The sequence below is a fragment of the Jatropha curcas genome, chromosome 11 (assembly GCF_041381405.1).
Source record: "Jatropha curcas cultivar XTBG-Jc1 chromosome 11, XTBG_Jcur_1.0, whole genome shotgun sequence".
Classification (NCBI taxonomy): domain Eukaryota; kingdom Viridiplantae; phylum Streptophyta; class Magnoliopsida; order Malpighiales; family Euphorbiaceae; genus Jatropha; species Jatropha curcas.
The window spans coordinates 17,088,607-17,111,049 of record NC_143161.1 but is presented as its reverse complement, the minus strand read 5'-3'; the positions used below and the strand labels follow the sequence as shown (position 1 = coordinate 17,111,049).

Sequence of the window (22,443 nt, the reverse complement as noted above, 5' to 3'; positions counted from 1 at the left end):
GGGAATGAATGTGAATGGAAAGTTTGAGCTATTTATAGAGGAAAAGGGGCCAAGAGGCGGGGCTTCTGGACGCGTCTATTCTTCGCCTTCAAAATTTGTGTTTCAGACAACCACCGACTCCCATAAATCATCCTTATGGTCGCCGGTGGGGGGCAACTGTGAATACCCAAATTTTTAGGCTCAGAAAGCCTATTTTCCCGGACTGAAAACAGTCCGGCCGGACTGAAGGCCATTTTGGGAATTCACCGAAAGTATGCCAATATGGTACTTGAAATGTCCGAAAAATTACGGAGATCGCAGAACTGGTCCCGGAATATTTTTTGGAGGTTCGGAACTCCCGAAAAAGCCTCCGGAACGAAAAAAAAGGAAGAAAGAGGAGGGCACGCCCGCCCAGACTGGGCGGGCACGCCAGCCCAGCCAGGCGGACAGGCCCGCCCGGTAAGGGCGGGCACGCCCGCCCGGATGCCCGCCCGGCCCGGGCGGGCAGGACTGCCCTCGGGGCTTATTTTTCCTATAAAAGTGGCCCCGGGGCCTCCGTTTTGGGACACTCAGTCTGTGTTGACGGACGCTCCTTCTCCTTACGCTCTTTGCGATTCTTTACTGCTTTCTTGCATTTTTTAATTTTAGTTTTATTTTATTGTTGTGATACTTGGTCACTTAAAATTAAATTAAAATTAATTCCCTTAACGAGGAGCTTAACCTGGAGTTAAGAAGCGGTCGACGATTAAATCAGGTACATGAACTGAACTCTGCCTATTTAATTTTAGCACTTCATGCATGCTTCTTTTCTACTCCTAATAATTCTACAACTGCATAAATGCATCCATGTCATCATTAGGCAAACAAATTGCCTCAATTAAATAAATTTAGGCTAAATGCCCGATTAATTAATAATCGTGGTGTTAAAGCCTAAATCCGACAATATTGGCTTAAAACACCTAGTTAATTAATAGCTATGGTGTAATCGCCTTTATTTCAAACAAATCCGTCTTAAGTCCAATTAATTAATAATTGTGGCTAAAAGCCTTAATCGATCACGTTTTGGCAACAAATTGTCTACAATTAAATCGATCTTTTGGCAAAATGCCTTAAAATTAATCAACTTATTTTGGCAAAAAACCTTAAATCAATCATTTTGGCGACAATCGCCCAATCAACATCATTTTGGCAATCAAATTGCCTAAATCACTCTTTTTGGCTAAAAGCCTTAAAATCAACCATTCTGGCGACAATCGCCTAAAATTAATCATTTTTGGCAACGATTGCCTAAATCAATCTTTTTGGCTAAAAGCCATTAAAATCAACATTTTTGGCATCAAATGCCTAAAAATCAATCCATTCTTTGGCAAAATGCCTAAACAAAATGCACAAAGCATACACACACTCATGCATAAAGCATCCACATTCAAAGCCCTCTAAAAGAGGCCTATCGAACTACGTTGACTTTGATCTTCCATTCAAACGGAAGTACGTAGGCACGTTTGGGATCTAACCCCGAGCGGCAAGTCGAAATCACATAAACATTTTTTAATTGATCCAATCACATCATTCACCTTGCAAAGCATTCATTTTTGGTTAGTTTATCAGCATGACATAGTCTCGGGATCCACCTCGGGTTCGTAGACTGTGCCTTAAATATTGGGATAATTAATCTGGTAATTAGGTTAATTAAAATTGGAGTCACTTAGGGTTTTTTCCTAGTTTACCCTAAAATAATTAAACAAGGTGGCGACTCATACATTCACGTGCATTTCTACCCTTAGTCACATGCGTTTTCATGCATTGATATTTGGGGAGGGGTTCACAATGATATGGACCAATTAGCGCGAGAAATCCCAGTAGTGATGTGCAAGTTAGAGCAAATTTTTCCACCCGGCTTCTTTGATTCTATGGAACATCTGCCGGTTCATTTGCCCTATGAATGTCGTTTAGCAGGACCGGTACAATATCGATGGATGTATCCATTTGAGAGGTGATTCACTAACATCTCATTCTAATGATTACATCATTTTTTTGAACTTATACTTACATATTGGCATTGTACAATCACAGACACCTACAGAAAATTAAAAAGAATGTGCGCAATAAGGCAAAGGTCGAGGGATCCATTTGCAATGCATATTTGGTGGAAGAAGCTTCCACATTCTGTTCACACTACTTTGACCAATATGTTTTCACCAAGCATCGGAGAGTGCCACGTAACGATGACGGAGGAGATCGCGTTCAATCAGAGTTTGAAGGAAATCTAAAAATTTTCACCTACCCTGGGCGTACGATTGGTAAATAAAAAAAAAGACGATTGACTGATGCAGAGATACAAGCGACTCAAACCTATATTTTATTGAATTGCGAAGAGATCACACCATATGTACAATAAGTATAAATAATGTAAACATTCTAAACTTGACGTGGGCCATTGTTAAATCGTACTTATGCTAATATGGTTCGTTGATAAATAGGAAATATATTAATCTTCTGCGGCTTCAAAATCTCAATTTGACTGATACTGCAGTTGATGCAAAGCTGGACACGGAATTTGCAAAATGGTTCAAATATTATGTAAGTTACTTTCAATGTACACAACACGCATACGGAATGTACATTTATTAAATCTGACTCATGTCATTACTATTTCCCATAGGCTCGAAGCTCAGAAAGCGATATTCATAACAGATTTATTACGGATCTGGCAAAGGGGCCATTACCGGTTGCTAATGCCTACTCTGGCTACTTTGTAAACGGTTACAAGTTTCACACTGAGGGTTATGGGAGAAGCAGAAAGACAATGAACAGCGGTGTGTGCATAAAGGGCTCAAACTACAGTGATGTGTCAAATGATTTTTATGGGAAATTGGTTGAGGTTTTGGAGTTAGAATATCCAGGCCTACCAATGAAGTGCACAATCTTATTCAAATGTGAATGGTTTGATCCTACGCCAAACATTGGCACAAAGGTTCATCCTAAGTATAATCTGGTTGATATTAATCAAAGAAGAATATATACAAAGTATGAACCTTTTGTTTTGGCAATGCAAGCTGCACAGGTGTACTATGTCCCATATCCATCGTTTAAACGAGATAGATGCGATTGGATGGCAGTGTGTAAAATCAAGGCTAGATCAGTTGTTCATGCACTTGAAACGAAACAATCTTCTTCACTCGCAGTATCGGAGGCATTTCAAGAAGTTAGGGTTGAAACGCAACCGATGCAAGTTGTTGAAGATTTAACAGATAGATTGGATGATGAAAGCTGATCTTATGTTGAAATAGGACCATCAGATGATGAAGAGGAAGAAGATCAAATCATCATGGGTACCTTAGAAGATGAATATGAAGAAGAGGAAGCTGATGAAGAGGAGGAGGAAGCAGATGAAGAGGAGGAGGAAGCAGATGATATTCAAGACACTTAAAACTTAGAGCAATTTTATTGTTACAAATTGATAAATGTATATGTAATTAATATTATTAATGAAGAATTTCAATGGTATTCACTTTGTTTACTCATATTTACCACATGTTCTACAATTCATATAATTGTATAAATTCATTTTATCTAGGTTCTGATATCTGCAGTACAGATGGCTAGAGGCAGACCGTTTGATTCTGACGCGTCCGGTAGTGGCTCGCGTGGAGGTCATGGCCCTGGACGCAGTGCCCGTGGACGAGGAGGGTCGATCCCTCGTCCTTCGTCAGGTACGTCTGGGGCTTCGTCATCTGCTCAGCGACCAGTACTGCCGCCATCACATCCTTCTTCAGGTACGTCTGGGGCTTCATCCTCTGCTCAGCGTCCAGTACTGCCGCCATCACAGCCTTCTGCTCCTTCCTCTTCTGCTCTTTCCTATTCTGCTCCTTCCTCTTCTGGACCAGTACAGACTCCATCAGCTGCACAGTCACCTACTGTGCAAGGTAATCATAAATGTCATAACTGTCATTTTAATTATATATTAATTATCTAAAAATTTATAACATTTGTCATTTCTTTTGCAGCTTCATCAGATCCACGTATCACCCTCAGTTTGGTAGCGGGATAGTAAGTACTTATTCAAATTTTGTGCAGGCATATTTTGTAATTATATTTTGTACTTATTCATAACTGTGATGCTTTCGTGTAATTATATTTCACTTCTGTTTTTTTTTCAGCACATATCCATCTTCTCGAGCAGCGAGGCAAATTTGAAGATAATCAAGCTACAGCTGCATAAAGAAGGATACACATGGGATGCCGTACCACAAGAGGCGAGAGACTTTTATTGGGAGGAGTTCCAGGTACTCTTTGGTTTAAGTTATATCATCATTCAATGTTTACAATTCAAGATACATCCTTAGTGTTTAAACGCTATAAGTGATCTAATTTTTTTGCAGAAACATTTCATATGGGACGAGGCCATTACAGCTATGCTGAAAGTAGCCTGGGAGAAGATATGCATCGATCGATACGCTGACTTCACCTATAGGATGAGAAGAAGCGGTAAGAAGCAGCAGTGCGTGCCTCAGGAGATATGGGAGAGCTGGCAAAAGGCTTGGGAGGATCCTGCATTCAAGAGAAAGCGGGAGATATTTGCACAAAACAGGCGCAGTGAGACTGGCGGTGATGGAGCAGGACCTTCACGACACACAGGCGGATCTATATCTACTATAGAGACAGCTCGATTATTAGTAAGTGAACTAGTCCCTTTACAAGAAACTGATGTTTAATGAAAGGACACTATATATATTAATATATCATGCATAAAAATTCATTACAGGCTAAAGAATTAGGTCATGAGCCCACACCGATGGAGGTGTTTACATACACTCACACGAAGGACCACGATCGTAATACCTTTGTCGACAGACGTGCGCTGAGCGTCAATGTAAGTAACAATGAATAATATTTACATTTACCCTCTAATCATTGCGAAGATGTACAAAGTTGAATATAATAAAGCTTGCAATTGCATTGATTAATTAATTTTTTTGTTTTCAGGAGAATTATACTACAGCTCGGGAGCGTATTGTTACTTCTCAGACCGATGAATCCGAAGTTGAGTCAAGAATTGATGAGGTAGCGCTTTATCTCGAGGCTGTAGGGGGCGAGAAGAAGAGGAAGGTATACGGCATCGGGTCTCAGGCATCACAGTTTTACACTGGCTCAGCAGCTCACGCTTCTACAGCCAGCGCAGCACGACAGCCGGAGCACACTGACTCGCACTATGATGATGATATACGGGCTCAGCTTGCTAATCAGCAGAGACAGATTGCAGAGCTTAGAGCGCATGTGATGCGGCTGTCCGGTGAGCACTGTGCTGGTACTTCTTCCTCTGATCCTCCGCCTGCTACAGACTGACATGTTTCGACGTCTCAGCAGCAGCCACTATCGACTCCTGACCCCGATGCTGCAGACGATACCTTGGTCATCCCTCCTGGCGCTACATCACATCCAGCAGGTACTCCTCCCGGCGATCCGACATCGGGAGATCCGACATCAGATCCTGCAGATGAGCAGCAGCATATATAGATTTGATTTTGGACCTTTTTAGTTTTTCATTTGTATTTTCATATTTTAATTTGTTTAGAACAATAAAAATTACATTTTTATACTGTTCTTGAATTGCGTGTGTGATATATATGCATTTATGTCATTTTTCACAGGTGCAGAAAAATTTTGGTTTCAAAATAATATTTAATTTTTTTAATTTTTTTTGCAATTTTGCGACCGATTTGATACCAAAAATACAAATTTTGAATTAACAATTTGCGACCCATTTGCGACCGATTTCAAAAAATTGCGACCGATTTTCTGCGACCAAATTTGCGACTGAATTTCCAATTAAACCACAACCAAAAATTGCGACCAATTATTCAATTTTGCGACTGATTTTATCGGTCGCCAATTTGCGACCAGTATTTTTAGGACTGACATGCTTCGGTCACAGATCGGTCGCTAAATGAAATTAGTGATCGATTTTTGCCATTTTGCGATCGATTTGTCGATCGCAAAATGGCGTTTTTTTTGTAGTGTGTGTTTTCGGGGGAGGGGTTCACACCTGGATGCTTGGTACCAGACTGCTACACTCGGAGCTCAGGTAGTCCGCTCCTTACTCGGTGTGACTACCCAGACCAGATACACCGCCAGGGATGCGTGTCATATGAGGTTGTCTACCGATTTTGGGCCGAGAGGATCAGGACGAGGCTAGCGGCTTGGAGGGAGTTGCCCGTGGAGGCCCGACCTGCTGCCCCTACTTATACTCGGGAGGAGAGGGACCAGGCCGCTCGGTCCTCCCTCTTCTATATTATCTCATCTCAGCTACTATGCACCTCCCAGAATAAGGGAGATCCGACGGTGCTGGTATGCTTGAGGGACTTGGGCCAGGTCGGGTCCTTCGACGGGGCCACTCTAGCTTTGGCTCATCTCTATCACGGTCTGGATGTATGGACCCGTGGTAGCGGTGAGTCAAACTGGCAGTTCATCCGGCCACTAGAGGTAAATTCTCAATCTCTTCACCTTTCTCCTTTGTCATTTTATTTTCAACTGTTCAACTGTACACTGACATTACTGTAATTTTTACTGCAGGTGTGGGCTTATGAGTACCGCATCTACCCAGGCGGTCCAAGCGGTGGCACTCCTGCTGAGTCTCGGCGGATCCCTCGGTATCTGGCACACTGCCACCATACCTATGCCAGTACTGAGGATCCTGAGTACTGGAGGAGCTTCCTTAACGATAGGTCGCTGTCTGATGTAAGTATGAAAACCTTCTGAATAACCTATCTTCATTTCCCATTTCTCTTACTGTATAAGTACTGATTCATCTGTTTTGCAGCTACTTCTGACTCCCTGGGAGGGAGAAGCCTAGAGTACTTATCCAGGTCGCGAGGTCGCGGAGCTACACACTCGATCTAGACTCCTTCTACAGGGGTACTGGCTTGACCGGTACTTCCTGGGGTAGAGAGTCTTTGATATCTCGGTGGCTCCGGCACAGCGGCGAGTGCCTCATGCTCCTCCTTGCCATATGTGCATGCTGGAGGGCATGACTGCAGAGGATAGGGAGGAGGAGTACGAGGGCTCCGCAGCTGGTGACTTTCTGTCGGCTGGTGACTACCCCGCGTACTTCTCCATCCGGATGCAGGCTTGGCTTCCAGAGGTCCTGGAGTACACTCAGGTGATCTTCTTATCTTCAGCCTTATTTATTTATTTATTTTTTTATTTTTTTTTGTTTAACCGACTGACTAAATATCTTCCTCTGTGAGTTGTCGCAGGAGCGGAAGAAGCATAAGACAGCGGCCCATTACAAAGCTGAGGCTGCGGCTGAGGTAGAGGTAGCGGTTGCTCCGGCTGGACCGGCGGGGGTCATACTAGGCAATGTCCCATTCCCACCTGGCATGGAGGTGGTGTTGGATCCTGGTCTAGGCCTGGGATCAGGCATCATCATTCCTGCGGACCTCCGGCAGGCTCCTCCACCAGTGCAGCTGGATCCTGAGCACACCACACATGTAAGTTGTAAATTGAATTTACAAAGTTAAGAATACTTTACCTGAATAGTTCTTTAATGAATGCTTTTCCATGTTTGCAGGTGCCAGCTCAGAGATACCAGGAGCTGTGCCAGCGGTTCGGATTGGCCCGATCTTTCATCGGCCGACTCTACTCCGAGCGGCATGAGAGGGTATGTATCTTTTTACCTTTTTCCTTTCTGCTTCTTTTGCAAACCTCCTTACATACCTCTATTTTTACAGGATTTAGAGATCGGGAGACTGCGGAGGCACAGTCTCGCCAGTCCGGTGTTATGGCCCGACTCCAGATGGAGGTGGATCGGCTCCGGACGAGGCTAGAGGTGGAGGGTATCCCGCTAGACTTCTCCGAGGAGGACGATGACGGTTCCTCATTGTACAAACTGTCCTTATTAATACAAGCTTAAATGTCCACCAACCGGAGCAATCCATACATAAATGCCCTTTCACCCACCATTGACAGTAGCTATCAGGTCGAATAATGATGGCGTTTCGTTCATCAGACCCTTTACACCTCTATAAATGGAGGCTTCCCTTTACGTCTCCTTCACTTCCAACATTCAAAGCAAATCCGTTTCTTAGATAATCCTTTTCCATGGCCTTCAGAAACCAAGTTTCATCCTTCGTCCAATCCATCCCTGACGACCTATGGCAAATTCCTCCTATGAACCAACTCGTTTGGCTGAAATATTTTAAAGACTTAAAACCCGACCATGGCTTCTTGTCTTGGCTCGTCACACATTTCAATCCTAACACCATGGTTTTCCGGTTTGAAGACTCTGAAGTAACTCCAACCTATGAGGAAATGTGTGCCAAGATGGATCATCATCCTGAACAAGACGAAACTCTGGCTTTGCCCCCAGGCCCTAGGTATGATCTATCCGAGATTGTGACCCTGTGTCCGGTTTATCTCCCTGATGGCATAAACACGGATCAAGGTCTTCCCTTGGAGCCTTTTCTGAGTAAGGTTTTGTCCATGGATCTAGATCCCTCTTGGATTCAAGCTTGCTGTTTCTTGTTATTGAATGTGTATGCCATGAAGAACCGCCAACCTGGAATTGGAGATTTCCGGCTTCTGACCGTTGTTCGTGACATGCAAATGTATCATCATACTGTCTTCATGATGATCATTGTGAATACTCAAAATTTGAGGCTCAAAAGCCAGTTTTCCCGGACTGCAAACAGTCCGGCCGGACCGGAGGCCGTTTGGAAAGTTCACCGAAAATATGTCAATATGGTACTTGAAACGTCCGGAAAATTACGAGGATCACAGAACTGGTCCCGGAATATTTTTTGGAGGTCGGGAACTCCCAGAAAAGCCTCCGAAACGAAAAGACTAGCAAGTCCGCCGGCCACGGCGGCGTCGGTCGCCGGCCAGGGCGGCTCAGGCCGCCGGCCACAGTGGCGGCGGCCGCCGGACGCGGAGGCATCGGCCGCCCTCCAGCCCGATTTTTGCCTATAAATACAGCCCCGCACTCCGTTTTTACTCACTCAGTCTGTGTTGACGGACGCTCCTTCTCCGCTACGCTCCTTGCGATTCTTTTACTGCTTTTCTGCATTTTAGTATAGGCTTTTTATTACTCTGCTGTTGTGATACTTGGCAACTTAAAATCGAATTAATTTTAATTAATATTCCCCTAACGAGGAGCTTAATCTGGAGTTTTCAAGCTGAAGCTAAGAAGCGGTCGCCGATTAACTCAGGTACTAACTAAACCCTGTCTATTTAATTTCAGCATTTCATGCATATTTCTCTTCTACTCCTAATTCTACAACTGCATTCACACCACCATAATCATTTTGGCAGCAAACTGCCTTAAGTAAATAATTTTAGGCTAAAATGCCCGGTTAATCAATAATCGTGGTATTCATGCCGAACTCCAACAATATTGGCTAAAGCCTAGTTAATTAATAGCTATGGTATAATCGCCTTTATTTCGAACAGTCCGGTTTAAGTCCAATTAATCAATAATTGTGGCTAAAAGGCCTTAATTAAACACGCTTTTTTTGGCAATAAATTGCCTATATTGCAATTCAATTGATCACTTTTGGCAAACAAATTGCCTATAAGTAGATTAATCATTTTTAGCGACAAATCAATTAAATCGAAGCTTTAGCAAAATGCCTTGAATTAATCAATCTTTTGGCTAAAAGCCTTAAATCACTCATTTTTGGCGACAATCGCCCAATCAACACCTTTTGGCAAACAAATTGCCTAAATCAACTCATTTTGGCTAAAAGCCTTCAAATAATCAATTTTGGCAACAATCGCCTAAATCACATCAATTTTTGGCAAACAAATTGCCTAAATCAATCTTTTTGGCTAAATGCCTTAAATCAACACTTTTGGCAACAAATGCCTAATCAAATCAATCAATTCTTTGGCAAAATGCCTAAACAAAATGCACAAAGCATACACACACTCATGCATTAAGCATACCCATTCAAAGCCCTTTCAAAAAGGCCTATCGAACTACATTGACTTTGATCTTCCATTCAAACGGAAGTACGTAGGCACGTTTGGGATTTAACCCCGAGCGGCAAGTCGAAATCATCAAAACATTTCATTGGTCCAATTACATCATTTACCCTGCAAAGCATTCATTCATCGGTTAGTTCATCAACATGACATGGTCTCGGGATCCACCTCGAGTTCGCAAACCATGCCTTAAACATTGGGATAATTAATCTAGTAATTAGGTTAATTAAAATTGGAGTCAACTTAGGGTTTTTTCCTAGTTTACCCTAAAATAATTAAACAAGGTGGCGACTCATACATTCACGTGCATTTCTGCCCTTAGTCATATGCATTTATATGCCTATATTTTCGGGGGAGGGGTTCACAGTTTGGCGACTCTGCTGGGGAAAACATGTAATCGTTTTACATAAAGTGGACTATAATTGTTGTGTAAACTAACCTGCCCTTCATTAGGGTATTATTTTACTATGCTTTGTTTTGCAGGGTACCCCAACAAAGATTAAGTATTCTTTCTTTAAGAATGCTTAATAAGGAGAATTTGGACCTAATTGAAATTTACTTTAAATCACTTAAATTTGTTTATTTATTTGCAGGAATTGAGAATCTTTTTCTCCATTGCATAAAAAACAAATTTCAAATGAATTTCTTCTCTCTCTGTTCAAACTTCTGAGTCTGGATAGCAATTAGCGCTGATCGGCAGGTCTCTTTGATTATGTCGACGGACAGCCAAAGCGTCCTCCCTGTTATCGCAAACCATCCCTAATCCTTTTGGGGGTGGCCCATGAGTATGCGTACTGTTGGACCCACGCAAAACTCTTTGTTTCACATGTGGTTAGGTATATCCATGCTCAAGGTTCAAGGGTCCCTTTATAAGCCTATTCTCTATTTGTGTCATAGCCTATAGAACCTATCCTTTAGGACTGTATGCACCCAATGATGTGAATCATATCATAAACGGATTATGACGTGATGTTGTAAGCATTCATGACATATCATCACATTAAGAGGAACACAAAATACCCTTTTTTAGTCATGCACAGTTGGACAAAGAGTCGATCTACCTCACATTAGCTACCCTGATACACGAACCACTATACCCTAATCCAATTACCCTTATACTTACAGGTACCCACTGTACGAGTGCCTATCCAAGTTCAAGTCATGCCTACAGTGCTATCACCAACTTCACCAACCTCACCAGCTTCACTAGCTTCACCAACTTCAACTGCACCAATGGCATCACTCACTAACATCCAAAACCTCATTGAACAACTAGAAGCCAGAATGGAGGCTAGAATGAATGAGGCATTGGCTGCCCAGAGCACTGCCCCAATAGCTGAATTAGCTGGTGGTAATGGAAATGGGGCTTCCGCTGGGGGGAGTGGACCTGCTACCTCCAATCAGGGACCTGCTGCTGAACTGACAAACCCTACCCTTAACTTGGATGACATGCCCTCCAGAACTGCTTCTGAGCTGGAAGCTCAGAAAATGAGAGAGAAACTAGAACTCCTGGAAAGGTCTATTACTGCCCTTAAGACACACAAAGAAGTGGTGGACATGGACTCCTTGTCCTTGTTCCCCGAAGCAAGACTGCCCACAAAGTTCAAAATGCCCAACATGGACAAGTTTGATGGAACCACCTGTCCCAAAACGTACCTGAAAATGTATGTGGGTGCCCTAAACCCGTTCGGACTGAGCAGCAAGCTCCTTGCTCAGTTGTTCCAACAATCTTTGATTGGTGCTGCTTTGAGGTAGTTTGTCAGTCTGGACCGGTCTAAGATGAAGACCTGGGAAGACATCTGCAATGCGTTTAATACGCAATACCACTATAATATGGAGGTTGATGTTACTCGGAGGGAACTAGAAACCACCAAACAGGCAAACAACGAACCCTTTTCCTCGTTCCTTATGAGGTGGAGGGCCAAGGCCTCCCAAATGATCAACCGGCCTTCTGAGCAAGAACAGGTGGACATAATTATAAAGAACCTGCAACCCGTCTACCAACAACAACTACAAACCCAGTACCTACCAACGTTCCAGTCGCTCATTGCCACTGCTACGAAGGTAGAAGATTTAATTCAAATGGGGCAACTAAAGGAAGACTCGGGAACCTCAAAATACAAGAAACCTAGCCAAGCTAGCAAAGTCCACGAAGTGGCAAGCATCACCCCCACGAATCCTTTACGTGTGGGAAATATGAGAAATGGCAGTCAATCGAGAAGGACATATACTGATCTCGGGATGCCAATCCTTTTGGTATTCCGAGAGGCTGTCAAGGCAAATTACATTAAGCCTTTGGAAGCAAGGCCACCACCCAACCCATTACCAAGGAATTATAGAGCTGATGAATACTATGAGTACCATTAGGGTTACGGGCACAAGACTGAAGCGTGTTGGATGCTCAAGAACTGCATCCAAGACCTGGTGGACAACGGTTCAATTATTCCAAGGAGTAAGCCAAACATTAGTACTAATCCCTTACCAAATCAAGGGTTAAATGCTATTGTTGCTGACCAGGAATTGATCGATCCTTTCGAGCTATTCCTGGAAATGAATGAAATCTGTGTCCTGGATCTAAATGACCTAACTGAAGAGGTCGATGCTATAACTAGGAGCGGGAGATAGTATGAACCACTAGTCCTGGACAAAGTCCAAAATAACCCCTACCGGAGGGTAGAAGAGCCAAAGGAAGACCCGGTACTCTCACAATTGAAGAAGACCCAGGCTAAAGTGTCAATCTGGGAACTTCTGGCATCATCCTTTCCTCATCGCCAAGCTCTTTGCAAGGCTTTGAGCCAACTCCAAACATCGGTGGAGGTTAGCCTTGAAGTGCTGGTATCCACCCTCACCCAATCATCAAAGATGCAAAGCATCGGGTTTTCTGATGATGACTTACCCAAGGAGGGAGGCAGTCACAACAATGCCCTTTATGTCACTGTTCAGACCAGAGATAAAACTGTGCCCATGGTTCTCATTGATAATGGGTCAGCACTAAACGTCTGCCCATTAAGGGTAGCCAGCTGTCTAGGGTTGGAAGAAACAGATTTCATTCCATCAGACCAGATAGTCAAAGCCTACGACAGCACCCGGAGGGAAGTATTGAGGGTTGCTACGTTGAAGTTAGCAATTGGGCCAGCCACAATGGAGGTCCCGTTCCAAGTAATTGATGTGCCAACTAGCTTCAACCTACTTCTGGGTTGACCATGGATACATCATGCTAAGGCAGTACCTTCTTCCCTACACCAAAAGGTCAAGTTTCCTTATGAGGACAAGGTTATCACTATCCAGGGGGATGACTACAGCCAGCTCAAGAAGCCAAAGGGCCAGCTTCTCTTTGAGGTCAACCCTAAAACTGCCAATTTGCCCCTCTCGGGATTTCAATATGACACTATGCAATTCATAGAAGGAAAGACCGCAAACTCTCAAATTCTCTTTGATTTCGGGACGGTGCAAATAAACTGCATAGTGCCTTTGATGTTGAAGATGTCCTATCTGCCGGGAATGATTATGGCAAGGTCCGGAAAGACGTACCCCACACTGCAAGCCTGGGAGTGTCCGGTGAATGAAGGGAACTTTAGACTAGGTTATGAGCCCACTGATGAAGACCGTGCTAAGAGGACCAGTAGAGGAAGGAAGGAGAGTATACAAATGCGGCCTTACCTTTTGACTTTGAATGGTTACTTCGGCAAACCGGGAGAAACGATTCCTTGTCGTCGCTTCCAAGAACCATTTTGCTGCCCAACTGCTAAGAAGATGCTGCCTGGGTTAGAAATATTTTCTGATGTCTGGGGCAAAAAGCTCGAAATAATAACTGAACTAGAAATGGAAGACTTCATGCAGCCCAGTCTCTTTGACGAGGTTGCAGTCATTACAGGAAATGATGAGAACCAAGACCTGCTGAGCCTGATCAAGCCGCACAAAGGGCCTCTCACCAATTGGTACGCCGAGGAGGAGCGCGCTGCTGATAAACCCCCTCCCGAGTCAAACCTAGAGTCAAAGTATGTAATCAAGTCCTGTATTGAGTCTGAGTCTGACCCCGAGTCTGAAATCGAGTCAGAGTCCAATTCTGAGTCATCTGTGTCGGATTTAGAAAATCCAGACTTCAAGTTTGATGTAATTTTTGAGGACGATTCCGTCCTAATCAATAAGAGCTTGCAAATTATTGGCTACCCCTTGTGTCTATCTTTCCAAGCATTTCCAAGCAAAAATAATGAAAAAGAAATAAATGAAATGAAAAATGAAAAAGAAAAAATAATAATTGGCAAAGAAGAAAATGAACAGACATACATTGCATCTGACTGTGTGAACAAGGAATAGGTCATTGAATGCTTGAAGAAGTTTGCCGATTGCTTCATGTGGAAGGCGAGTGCATCACGGGAATTGACCCGGCAATAGCAGTGCATAAGATCCTAGTATACCCTGAGGCTAAGCCGGTAAAACAGAAGCTAAGAAGGCTGAAAATAGAATGGTCCTTGAAAATCACGGAGGAAGTAGCCAAGCAACTGGAGAATAAGTTCATAGAACCCATTGCCTACCCGACGTGGTTAGCGAATATTGTGCCGGTGCCGAAGAAAGATGGCAAAGTCAGAATGTGTGTGGATGATCGGGATTTGAATAAAGCATGTCCGAAGGACGACTTCCCCCTGCCGCATATTGACTTGTTGGTGGACCGAATGGCTGGACACGAGATGGTCTCCTTGACCGATCTTGCTGTCGGATACAATCAAATAATGATGCATTTGCCAGACAAAGAGAAAACGACATTCATCATGGAGTGGGGAACCTACTGCTACAGGGTTATGCCTTTCGGGCTCAAAAATGCCGGGGCGACCTATCAAAGAATGGCAACGACTATCTTCCATGACATGATTCACAAAGAAGTAGAAGTGTATGTGGACGATATGGTTGTTAAATCAAAAACAGCCGAAGAACATAAAACAACGCTTGAGAAGTTCTTCCTTAGACTTCGAAAGTACAATTTAAAGCTCAACCCGGCAAAATGTCTGTTTGGAGCTACGTCCGGAGTATTTCTGGGGCATATGGTCAGTCGGAAGGGCATAGAGATTGACCCTTCAATCAAAACTGGGGGCATCCTAAGAAGCACCATAAAAGGGAAAGTTTTGAAGGGTAATCATGGAAAGGATCCAGCAAAGGGTACGCAAGACTTCAAACAGTACCGAGGCAAAGCCGATTGAAGGGGTTAGGGCCAGAATGGTTTCTCCGAAAACCCAGGAATGGAAGATGCTCCGACATAGAGGTGTCTGAATTGTGAGCTTAAAAGCGACAGAATAAAGAAGTTATTGGGTTGGGTCTGCATGAAGTCGCAATGCTATCCATACTTCTCAGAATCAAGTTGCCTCGAAATTCTTTATGGGGAGGCTGCTTCTAAACAAGCAAAAGGAAAAACGGGACAAAAGGAACCCCTGGTCAAAAGGAAGCAAACAAAGCAAGAGAAAAAAAATGGGTCAGAAGGAACTTCTGCACAAAAGAAAGAAATCAAGGACAAAGCTACAGGAAATCAAGTTGTCAAAAACGGGTCAACTGCAAGCTCTCCGTTAAATTCAAGCCCATCAAGGGTAGATGATAAATCATTTCATCCATAAGGACAAAGACCAAGCGGCTGCTCACATTTTGAAAAAGCAAGTTAAAAGAAGCGGTCATTTCCACAAATTGGATGACAACAAACACCTTTGAAAATCAAGCGCCAAGCATGGCACAAGTACAAGTGTCCTTATAAACAAGGATCATTTCTCAAAACAAGGAAAAGGAAGAGTCTCCTCAAAATTCCTTATGGAGAGGAGAACCATTGAGGAAATAAGTTTCAAATTCAGAGGAAGATAAAGTTCAAGAAAAGGAATCAAATTAACCTCAAGAATTCAAACATGGCGAAGCCACAAACTCAAAGCATAGAAGCTTCTTCAACACTCAAGCCACTCAAGTTACCACCACAATGTGGGTATTCAAAACTCTTTGTGATGAATACAAGTCATATTTCGGTCAACCAGTGGTAAAACCACTACAACAACAAAGTCAGATTCGCCTAGGGTCATCACTATCATATGAGCTCGAGTCAATAAGTTGATTCAACATCATCAAAGTCGGGAATGAATCCCATAAAGACATCAAGCCGGGAAGAAATCCCGCAAAGACATCAAGCCAGGAAGAAATCCTGCGAAGAAATCAAGGCAGCAATGAATTCTGCATCAACATCAAGTCGGGAATGAATCCCGCAAAGACATCCAGTCGGGAATGAATCCCATAAAGACAGCAAGCCAGGAAGAAATCCTGCGAAGAAATCAAGGCAGCAATGAATTCCGCATCAACATCAAGTGGGGAAGGAATCCCGCAAAGACATCCAGTCGGGAAGGAATCCCGCAAAGACATCAAGCCGGGAAGAAATCCTGCGAAGAAATCAAGTCAGAAATGAATTCTGTATTAATATCAAGTCGGGAAGGAATCCTGAAGAAATCAAATCGGAAATGAATTCCACAATCAGCATTAAGGCGAAATTGAATTTCGCCCCAACAGCAAGTCGAAAATAAATTTCGCACCAAGATGGAAAGGAATTCCGCGCTAACATCAAGTCGGAGATGGATTCCGCACCAGCCGAGCACGAAGTTTGCATCTCGGAAGGAACTACGAAAGACCTAATTTTCACCATCCCCCGAAGAGTTCTTAGAGATACGTAGGTAGCCGCAAAGGCACGGTCACAAACATAAGTTTGCATCATAAAAAGCATTTTCTCTTTGCCAATATAAAAAATAAAAAAAAATAAAAAATAAAGAGAAGAAAAGAAAAATAAAAAGCTGGAGTTGAAAACCCGAAAGGGCGGCTTCAGGCAAGAATTGAGCCCGCTAGGCTAAAAACCCGAAAGGGCGGTCTAGGCAAAAGTTAGGGCAAAGAGCCTGCTAGAGTCGAAAACCCGAAAGGGCGGCTACTAGGCAGAAGTTAAGGCAAAAAAGAAAAAAAGTGCTTTCAAAGGTCTCCTTGGGAGTATATAAATCATTTTTTCTAGGAATCACTGAGTTCCTTTGAGTCAAAATTCACTACAAGAAAAATTTGAGTCTCTAAATCGAGTCTCCAAAATCAAGTCTCCATCACCAGTGGTCATTCCACAACGGGTCACAAAGATCGAGTCATTCTCAAAAGTTCATTTTGAAAGCGTCACTCTTTGAGTCATTCCTCGAAAAAAAAAAAAGAGAGAGAGGAAAATGTCAATTCACTCCCCGGGGTTTCCAAAACAACCCTAAAAAATGTCAAACATAATCGTTGAGAGGTAATTCTTTAATACCTCATCTCCACTCGGACCATCGTTTCTTCGATCCTTTCAGACGAGCGATGTCATCCACATTGTTCGTTTCCTCGAGTCATATAAGTGGCTTTGTTCTCTTTGATTCCTCAATCGATTGGACAAGTACAACACCAATGTTTTGAAGTGTTCCATGGTCAGCACCATTCTTAGGGCAAGAAGTGATAAGAACCTTCACCATTCTCCCATCACAGAAGTAATCACGGAATTTTTAGTCTTTCATTAAGAAGAAATTCTATTTCGGCTAATAAGGGCATCAATTCTCTCAAGCAGGGGGCAAAATCCTCCAAGTCGGATTCAGGGGCAAGTGTTATAAAAAAAAAACATACACAACCCAGGGTGGAACCCAACCATCGTCAATCCCTTTTACACAAACCCAGGGTAGAACCCGGTTAATGGTTAACCTTTTTCTTCCATAAAACCTAGGGTGAAACCCCAACTAATAACCAACCATTTTTCATCCAAAACCAAGCCATTTGATCATTTCGACTTTAGGTGGACCCTTGGTTCTCAAAGAAAAAAAAACAAAAATAAAACAAATCTCTTTTCAAGCCCTCATTAAGAGGCAAAACATCTTTTCAAGCCCTCATTAAGAGGCAAAACATCTTTTCAAATCCTCTAACAGGCAGAATCTCATTTCAAGTCCTCATTAAGAGGCAAAATCTCTTTTCAAGTCCTCTAAGAGGCAAAATCTCTTTTCAAGCCCTCATTAAGAGGCAAAACATCTTTTCCTCATTAAGAGGCAAAACATCTTTTCAAGCCCTCATTAAGAGGCAAAACATCTTTTCAAGTCCTCTAAGAGGCAAAATCTCTTTTCAAGCCCTCATTAAGAGGCAAAACATCTTTCCAAGTCCTCTAAGAGGCAAAATCTCTTTTCAAGCCCTCATTAAGAGGCAAAATCTCTTTTCAAGCCCTCATTAAGAGGCAAAAACATCTTTAAGTTGCAAATATAAATCCATGCATTTGATCATTTCATTTCAAAGAAAAAAAACCAACGGCGGGGTTTCCTCCTCTGCCCATCCTCAAAATTTGCTCCTTCAGACAACCACTGGCTCTCATAAATCATTTTTATGATAGCCGGTGGGGGGCAACTGTGAATACTCAAATTTTGAGGCTCAAAAAGCCAGTTTTCTCGGACTGCAAACAGTTCGGCCGGACCGGAGGCCATTTTGGAAATTTACTGGAAGTATACCAATATGGTACTTAAAACGTCCAAAAAATTACGAGGATCGTGGAACTGGTCCCAGAATAGTTTTTGGAGGTCCGGAACTCTCGGAAAAGCCTCCGGAACGTAAAACTAGAAAGTGTGCCAGCCGCTGCGGTGGCGGCGGCCCCCCTTCACGATGGCGGTAGCCGCTATCACCGGCGGCTGCGGCTGCCCTCATCGACGGTGCGGCTGCCCTCACCGACAGCGGCCGCCGGACACGGCGGCCCAGCCGCCGGGCTCAAGCGGCCCAGCCGCCGAAACAGTCCGTTTTTGCCTATAAATACAGCCCCGGTGTGACCTTTCAACTCACTCAGTCTGTGTTGACGGACGCTCCTTCTCCCCTACGCTCTTTGCGATTCTTTACTGCTTTTCTGCATTTTAGTTTAGCTTTAATTGCTTTCTTGCTTTGTTGAGTGGTCATTAAAATCAAATTAATTAATATTCCCTTAACGAGGAGCTTAACCTGGAGTTAAGAAGCGGTCGACGATTAAATCAGGTACATGAACTAAACTCTGCCTATTTAATTTTAGCACTTCATGCATGCTTCTCTTCTACTCCTAATAATTCTACAACTGCATAAATGCATTCACGTCATTATTAGGCAAATAAACTGCCTCAATTAAATAAATTTAGGCTAAATGCCCGGTTAATTAATAATCGTGGTGTTAAGCTTAAATCCGACAATATTGGCTAAAAGCCTAGTTAATCAATAACTATGGTGAAATTGCCTTTATTTCAAACATATTCGGCTTAAGTCCAATTAATCAATAATTGTGACTAAAAGGCCTTAATTCAAACACGTTTTTTTTTTGGGCAATCAATTGCCTACATTACAATTCAGCTAGTCAATTTTTGGCAAACAAATTGCCTATAAATTAGACTAACCATTTTAGCGACAAATCGCTTAAATCAATCTTTTGGCAAAATGCCTTAAATTAATCAACTTATTTTGGCTAAAAGCCTTAAATCAATCATTTTGGCGACAATCGCCTAAATAATCGTCTTTTGGCAAACAAATTGCCTAAATCAACCTCTTTTTGGCTAAAAGCCTTCAAATTAATTAATCTTTTGGCTAAAAGCCTTAAATCAGTCATTTTGGCGACAAACGCCCGACTAATCACTTTTGGCAAACAAATTGCCTAAATCTTTTGGCTAAACGCCTTCCAATACCAACTTTTGGCACAAATGCCTTAATCACTTTGGCGACAAATCGCCTAACTAATTTTTGGCAATAAATTGCCTAAATCACATCAATTTTTGGCAACAATTGCCTAAATCAATCTTTTTGGCTAAAAGCCATTAAAATCAACATTTTTGGCATCAAATGCCTAAAAATCAATCAAGTCTTTGGCAAAATGCCTAAACAAAATGCACAAAGCATACACACACTCATGCATAAAGCATACCCATTCAAAGCCCTTTTAAAAAAAGGCCTACCGAACTACGTTGACATTGATCTTCCATTCAAACGGAAGTACGTAGGCACATTAGGGATTTAACCCCGAGCGGTAAGTCGAAATCACATAAACATTTTCATTGGTCCAATTACATTCTTGCAAAGCATTTCTTTCATTGGTTAGTTTAATCAGCATGACATAGTCTCGGGATCCACCTCGGGTTCGTAGACCATGCCTTAGACATTGGGATAATTAATCTAGTAACCAGGTTAATTAAAATTGGAGTCACTTAGGGTTTTTCCTAGTTTACCCGAAAATAATTAAACCAGGTGGCGACTCACACACTCACGTGCATTTCTGCCTTTAGTCACATGCATTCGTATGCCCTGGTGTTTGGGGAGGGGTTCACAATGCAACATTCATTTTCGAGAGTTAATATCGTCAATCTCAAAATCCCCTGCTGGTTGTCGAGATTAGACCAATTCCTAGGAAATAGATGTCGAAATTTTATACCAACGGAATCCGTGTGTGGGAGAAATAAGGTTGGAAGGCATGCATTTCCCAACTGCCGTTCCCCTGTTTGATATAAACTGTACATATGTTGTGGCATTCATGCACCATGTAACGTTTTTCTTTTTCAGCCATGCATTAATAAGAGCTAATGCTCGGCATGGATGTGTGACCTTGGTTTTGAGACTGGATTTCAAATTCGTTTTAAATAATACTGTGCAATCACTTATTGCAAATCAATACCCGAAAGAAAAGGGAGATATAAGGGGGTTGTGATTCCTTTGTATTTTTACATTTCTCGCATTATCTGAAAATAAGTGAGAGATTAGAAAATTTGTAACAGAATAAAATGAAAATCCTGCTTGGGGCCATATGTTCCGAGGCAAAAAGTAAGGATGAAAAAATAAAATACGCAATAACAAAAGAATAAAATCCCGATCGGAAATTCTTTCATTCCGAGGCAAAAGTTAGGGATTTGAGAGAAAATGGTCGATCGAAAATCCAAAAGGAATGATCGACGACAGATAATGCCCAAAATGTTTAAACAAAAAATAAGTTATTGTCATGTTATTCACACCGAATTTTTGGTCCAGTCGTTGAAATCGAGATCTTATTTCCATGCTGGCGTTAGCACATTAGAAATGCATTTCTCATCCTATGTGCTTTCATTTTCGCATGCATACATGCAGGACCCTCTTTAACTCAGAAATTTCTTTGCCAGAATTGATCCTTCCCGGGAAACCACTTCGAGAGCTTGGAACCGACGTCCTGGTCAGCGTCTAGTCAGAACGTCCCCAATCCCCGAATTTGTCCCAGTCAGTTCAGTAAACTATTCAAGTTCATCAGATTCAGAGCCCGACTCAGATTCAGTAGAAATGGCAGATGATATAGGGGGTGAGCTCGGGTTTTCACAAGCTCAGATGAGGACCATCGCTCAGATTGTGGCCGCTGCTCTCGCTCAAGACAGGGCTCAAAACCAAAATACTCCCCCTTCTAGCAGCCAGCCTGTGGTTGAAGAGAGGCAAATGCCAGACCCCGTGTCAGATAATCAGACTTCTGTGGGAAACGCCACACCTGTTGAGAATGATGTGCTCAAGCAACTAGCTGAGCTGAAGGAAAGATTTGATAAAATGGCTGCAATGAAGGAAAAAGACCCAGACACCAACTTTCACATAACTGAATATGTTTTACACCCAAGCAGTTCTGCCTCATTCAAGACTTTCAAGCATACCCTATTTGAAGGAGATAATGATCCCCGTTCTCACCTGTCTGAATTTCTCCGAGTGTCACAGATGAACCGGTACAACGAGGAAGATGTTCTGTGAGCATTTCCGCAAACATTGCACAAAGACTACCGGAGATGGTATGATGGTCTGGATGAAGAGGTGCAGAAGAATTGGATCAAGTTGTAGACCGCTTTCCTTAAACACTTCAAGACTGACGAGAGTGACGAGTTTGGCTTGCGCGACTTGGAAAGCTTAAGACAGGGAAAAGATGAAAGCTTTTCTGATTACTACAGGAGGTGGAGAACGAAGCTGTATAGAGTTCAGACAAGACCGAAGGATAAAGAATTGATCCGTATCTTCAGTAGGAGCCTGTTGCCCTTCTTCAAGGAAAGGATGTTGACCCAACCTCTCACCGATTTTGCTCTAGTTCAAAGCGATGGCCTGAACATAGAAGAGCTGTATAAGGAAGAAAAGAAAAAGAACAGAGGGTTTGGCAACTACCGGACTTCTTATGGTGACAGAGTTGCCGGGGCAGTAATCAGAACCAGTCAGGGAACAGTAATGCCATAGTGGGGGCAGTCAATGAGAGAGCCAGAAGAGAATTCACAGATTTAGGTAGACCCTTGAGCACAGTGCTAAGGTTATGCATCAAGAACGGAGTGTTGTCAAAGCTGCCAGTCGATCCATCTAAGCCCGTGCGAGGGAGGTACATGGACAGAAATTGTGATTATCATCAGTGCAAAGGGCATTCAACTGATGAATGTTTCAAATTAAGGCACGATATTCAGGATTTGATTGATAGCGGGAAGATCACCAAGCCTTCCGACAAGAGCA

At 42.8% G+C, this 22,443-nt stretch overlaps 1 protein-coding gene across 1 annotated transcript in view; it reads right to left on the bottom strand.

The window, feature by feature from the left end:
• Positions 1-12,282: 12,282 nt before the first annotated feature.
• LOC149492649 (uncharacterized) overlaps positions 12,283-22,443 on the bottom strand; it is an 87,340-nt gene continuing 77,179 nt past the window's right edge. Inside the window, exon 2 of the mRNA XM_089715898.1 lies at positions 12,283-12,381. Coding sequence (XP_089572024.1) covers positions 12,283-12,381 — 99 coding nt within the window. The remainder of the gene's footprint in view (positions 12,382-22,443) is intronic.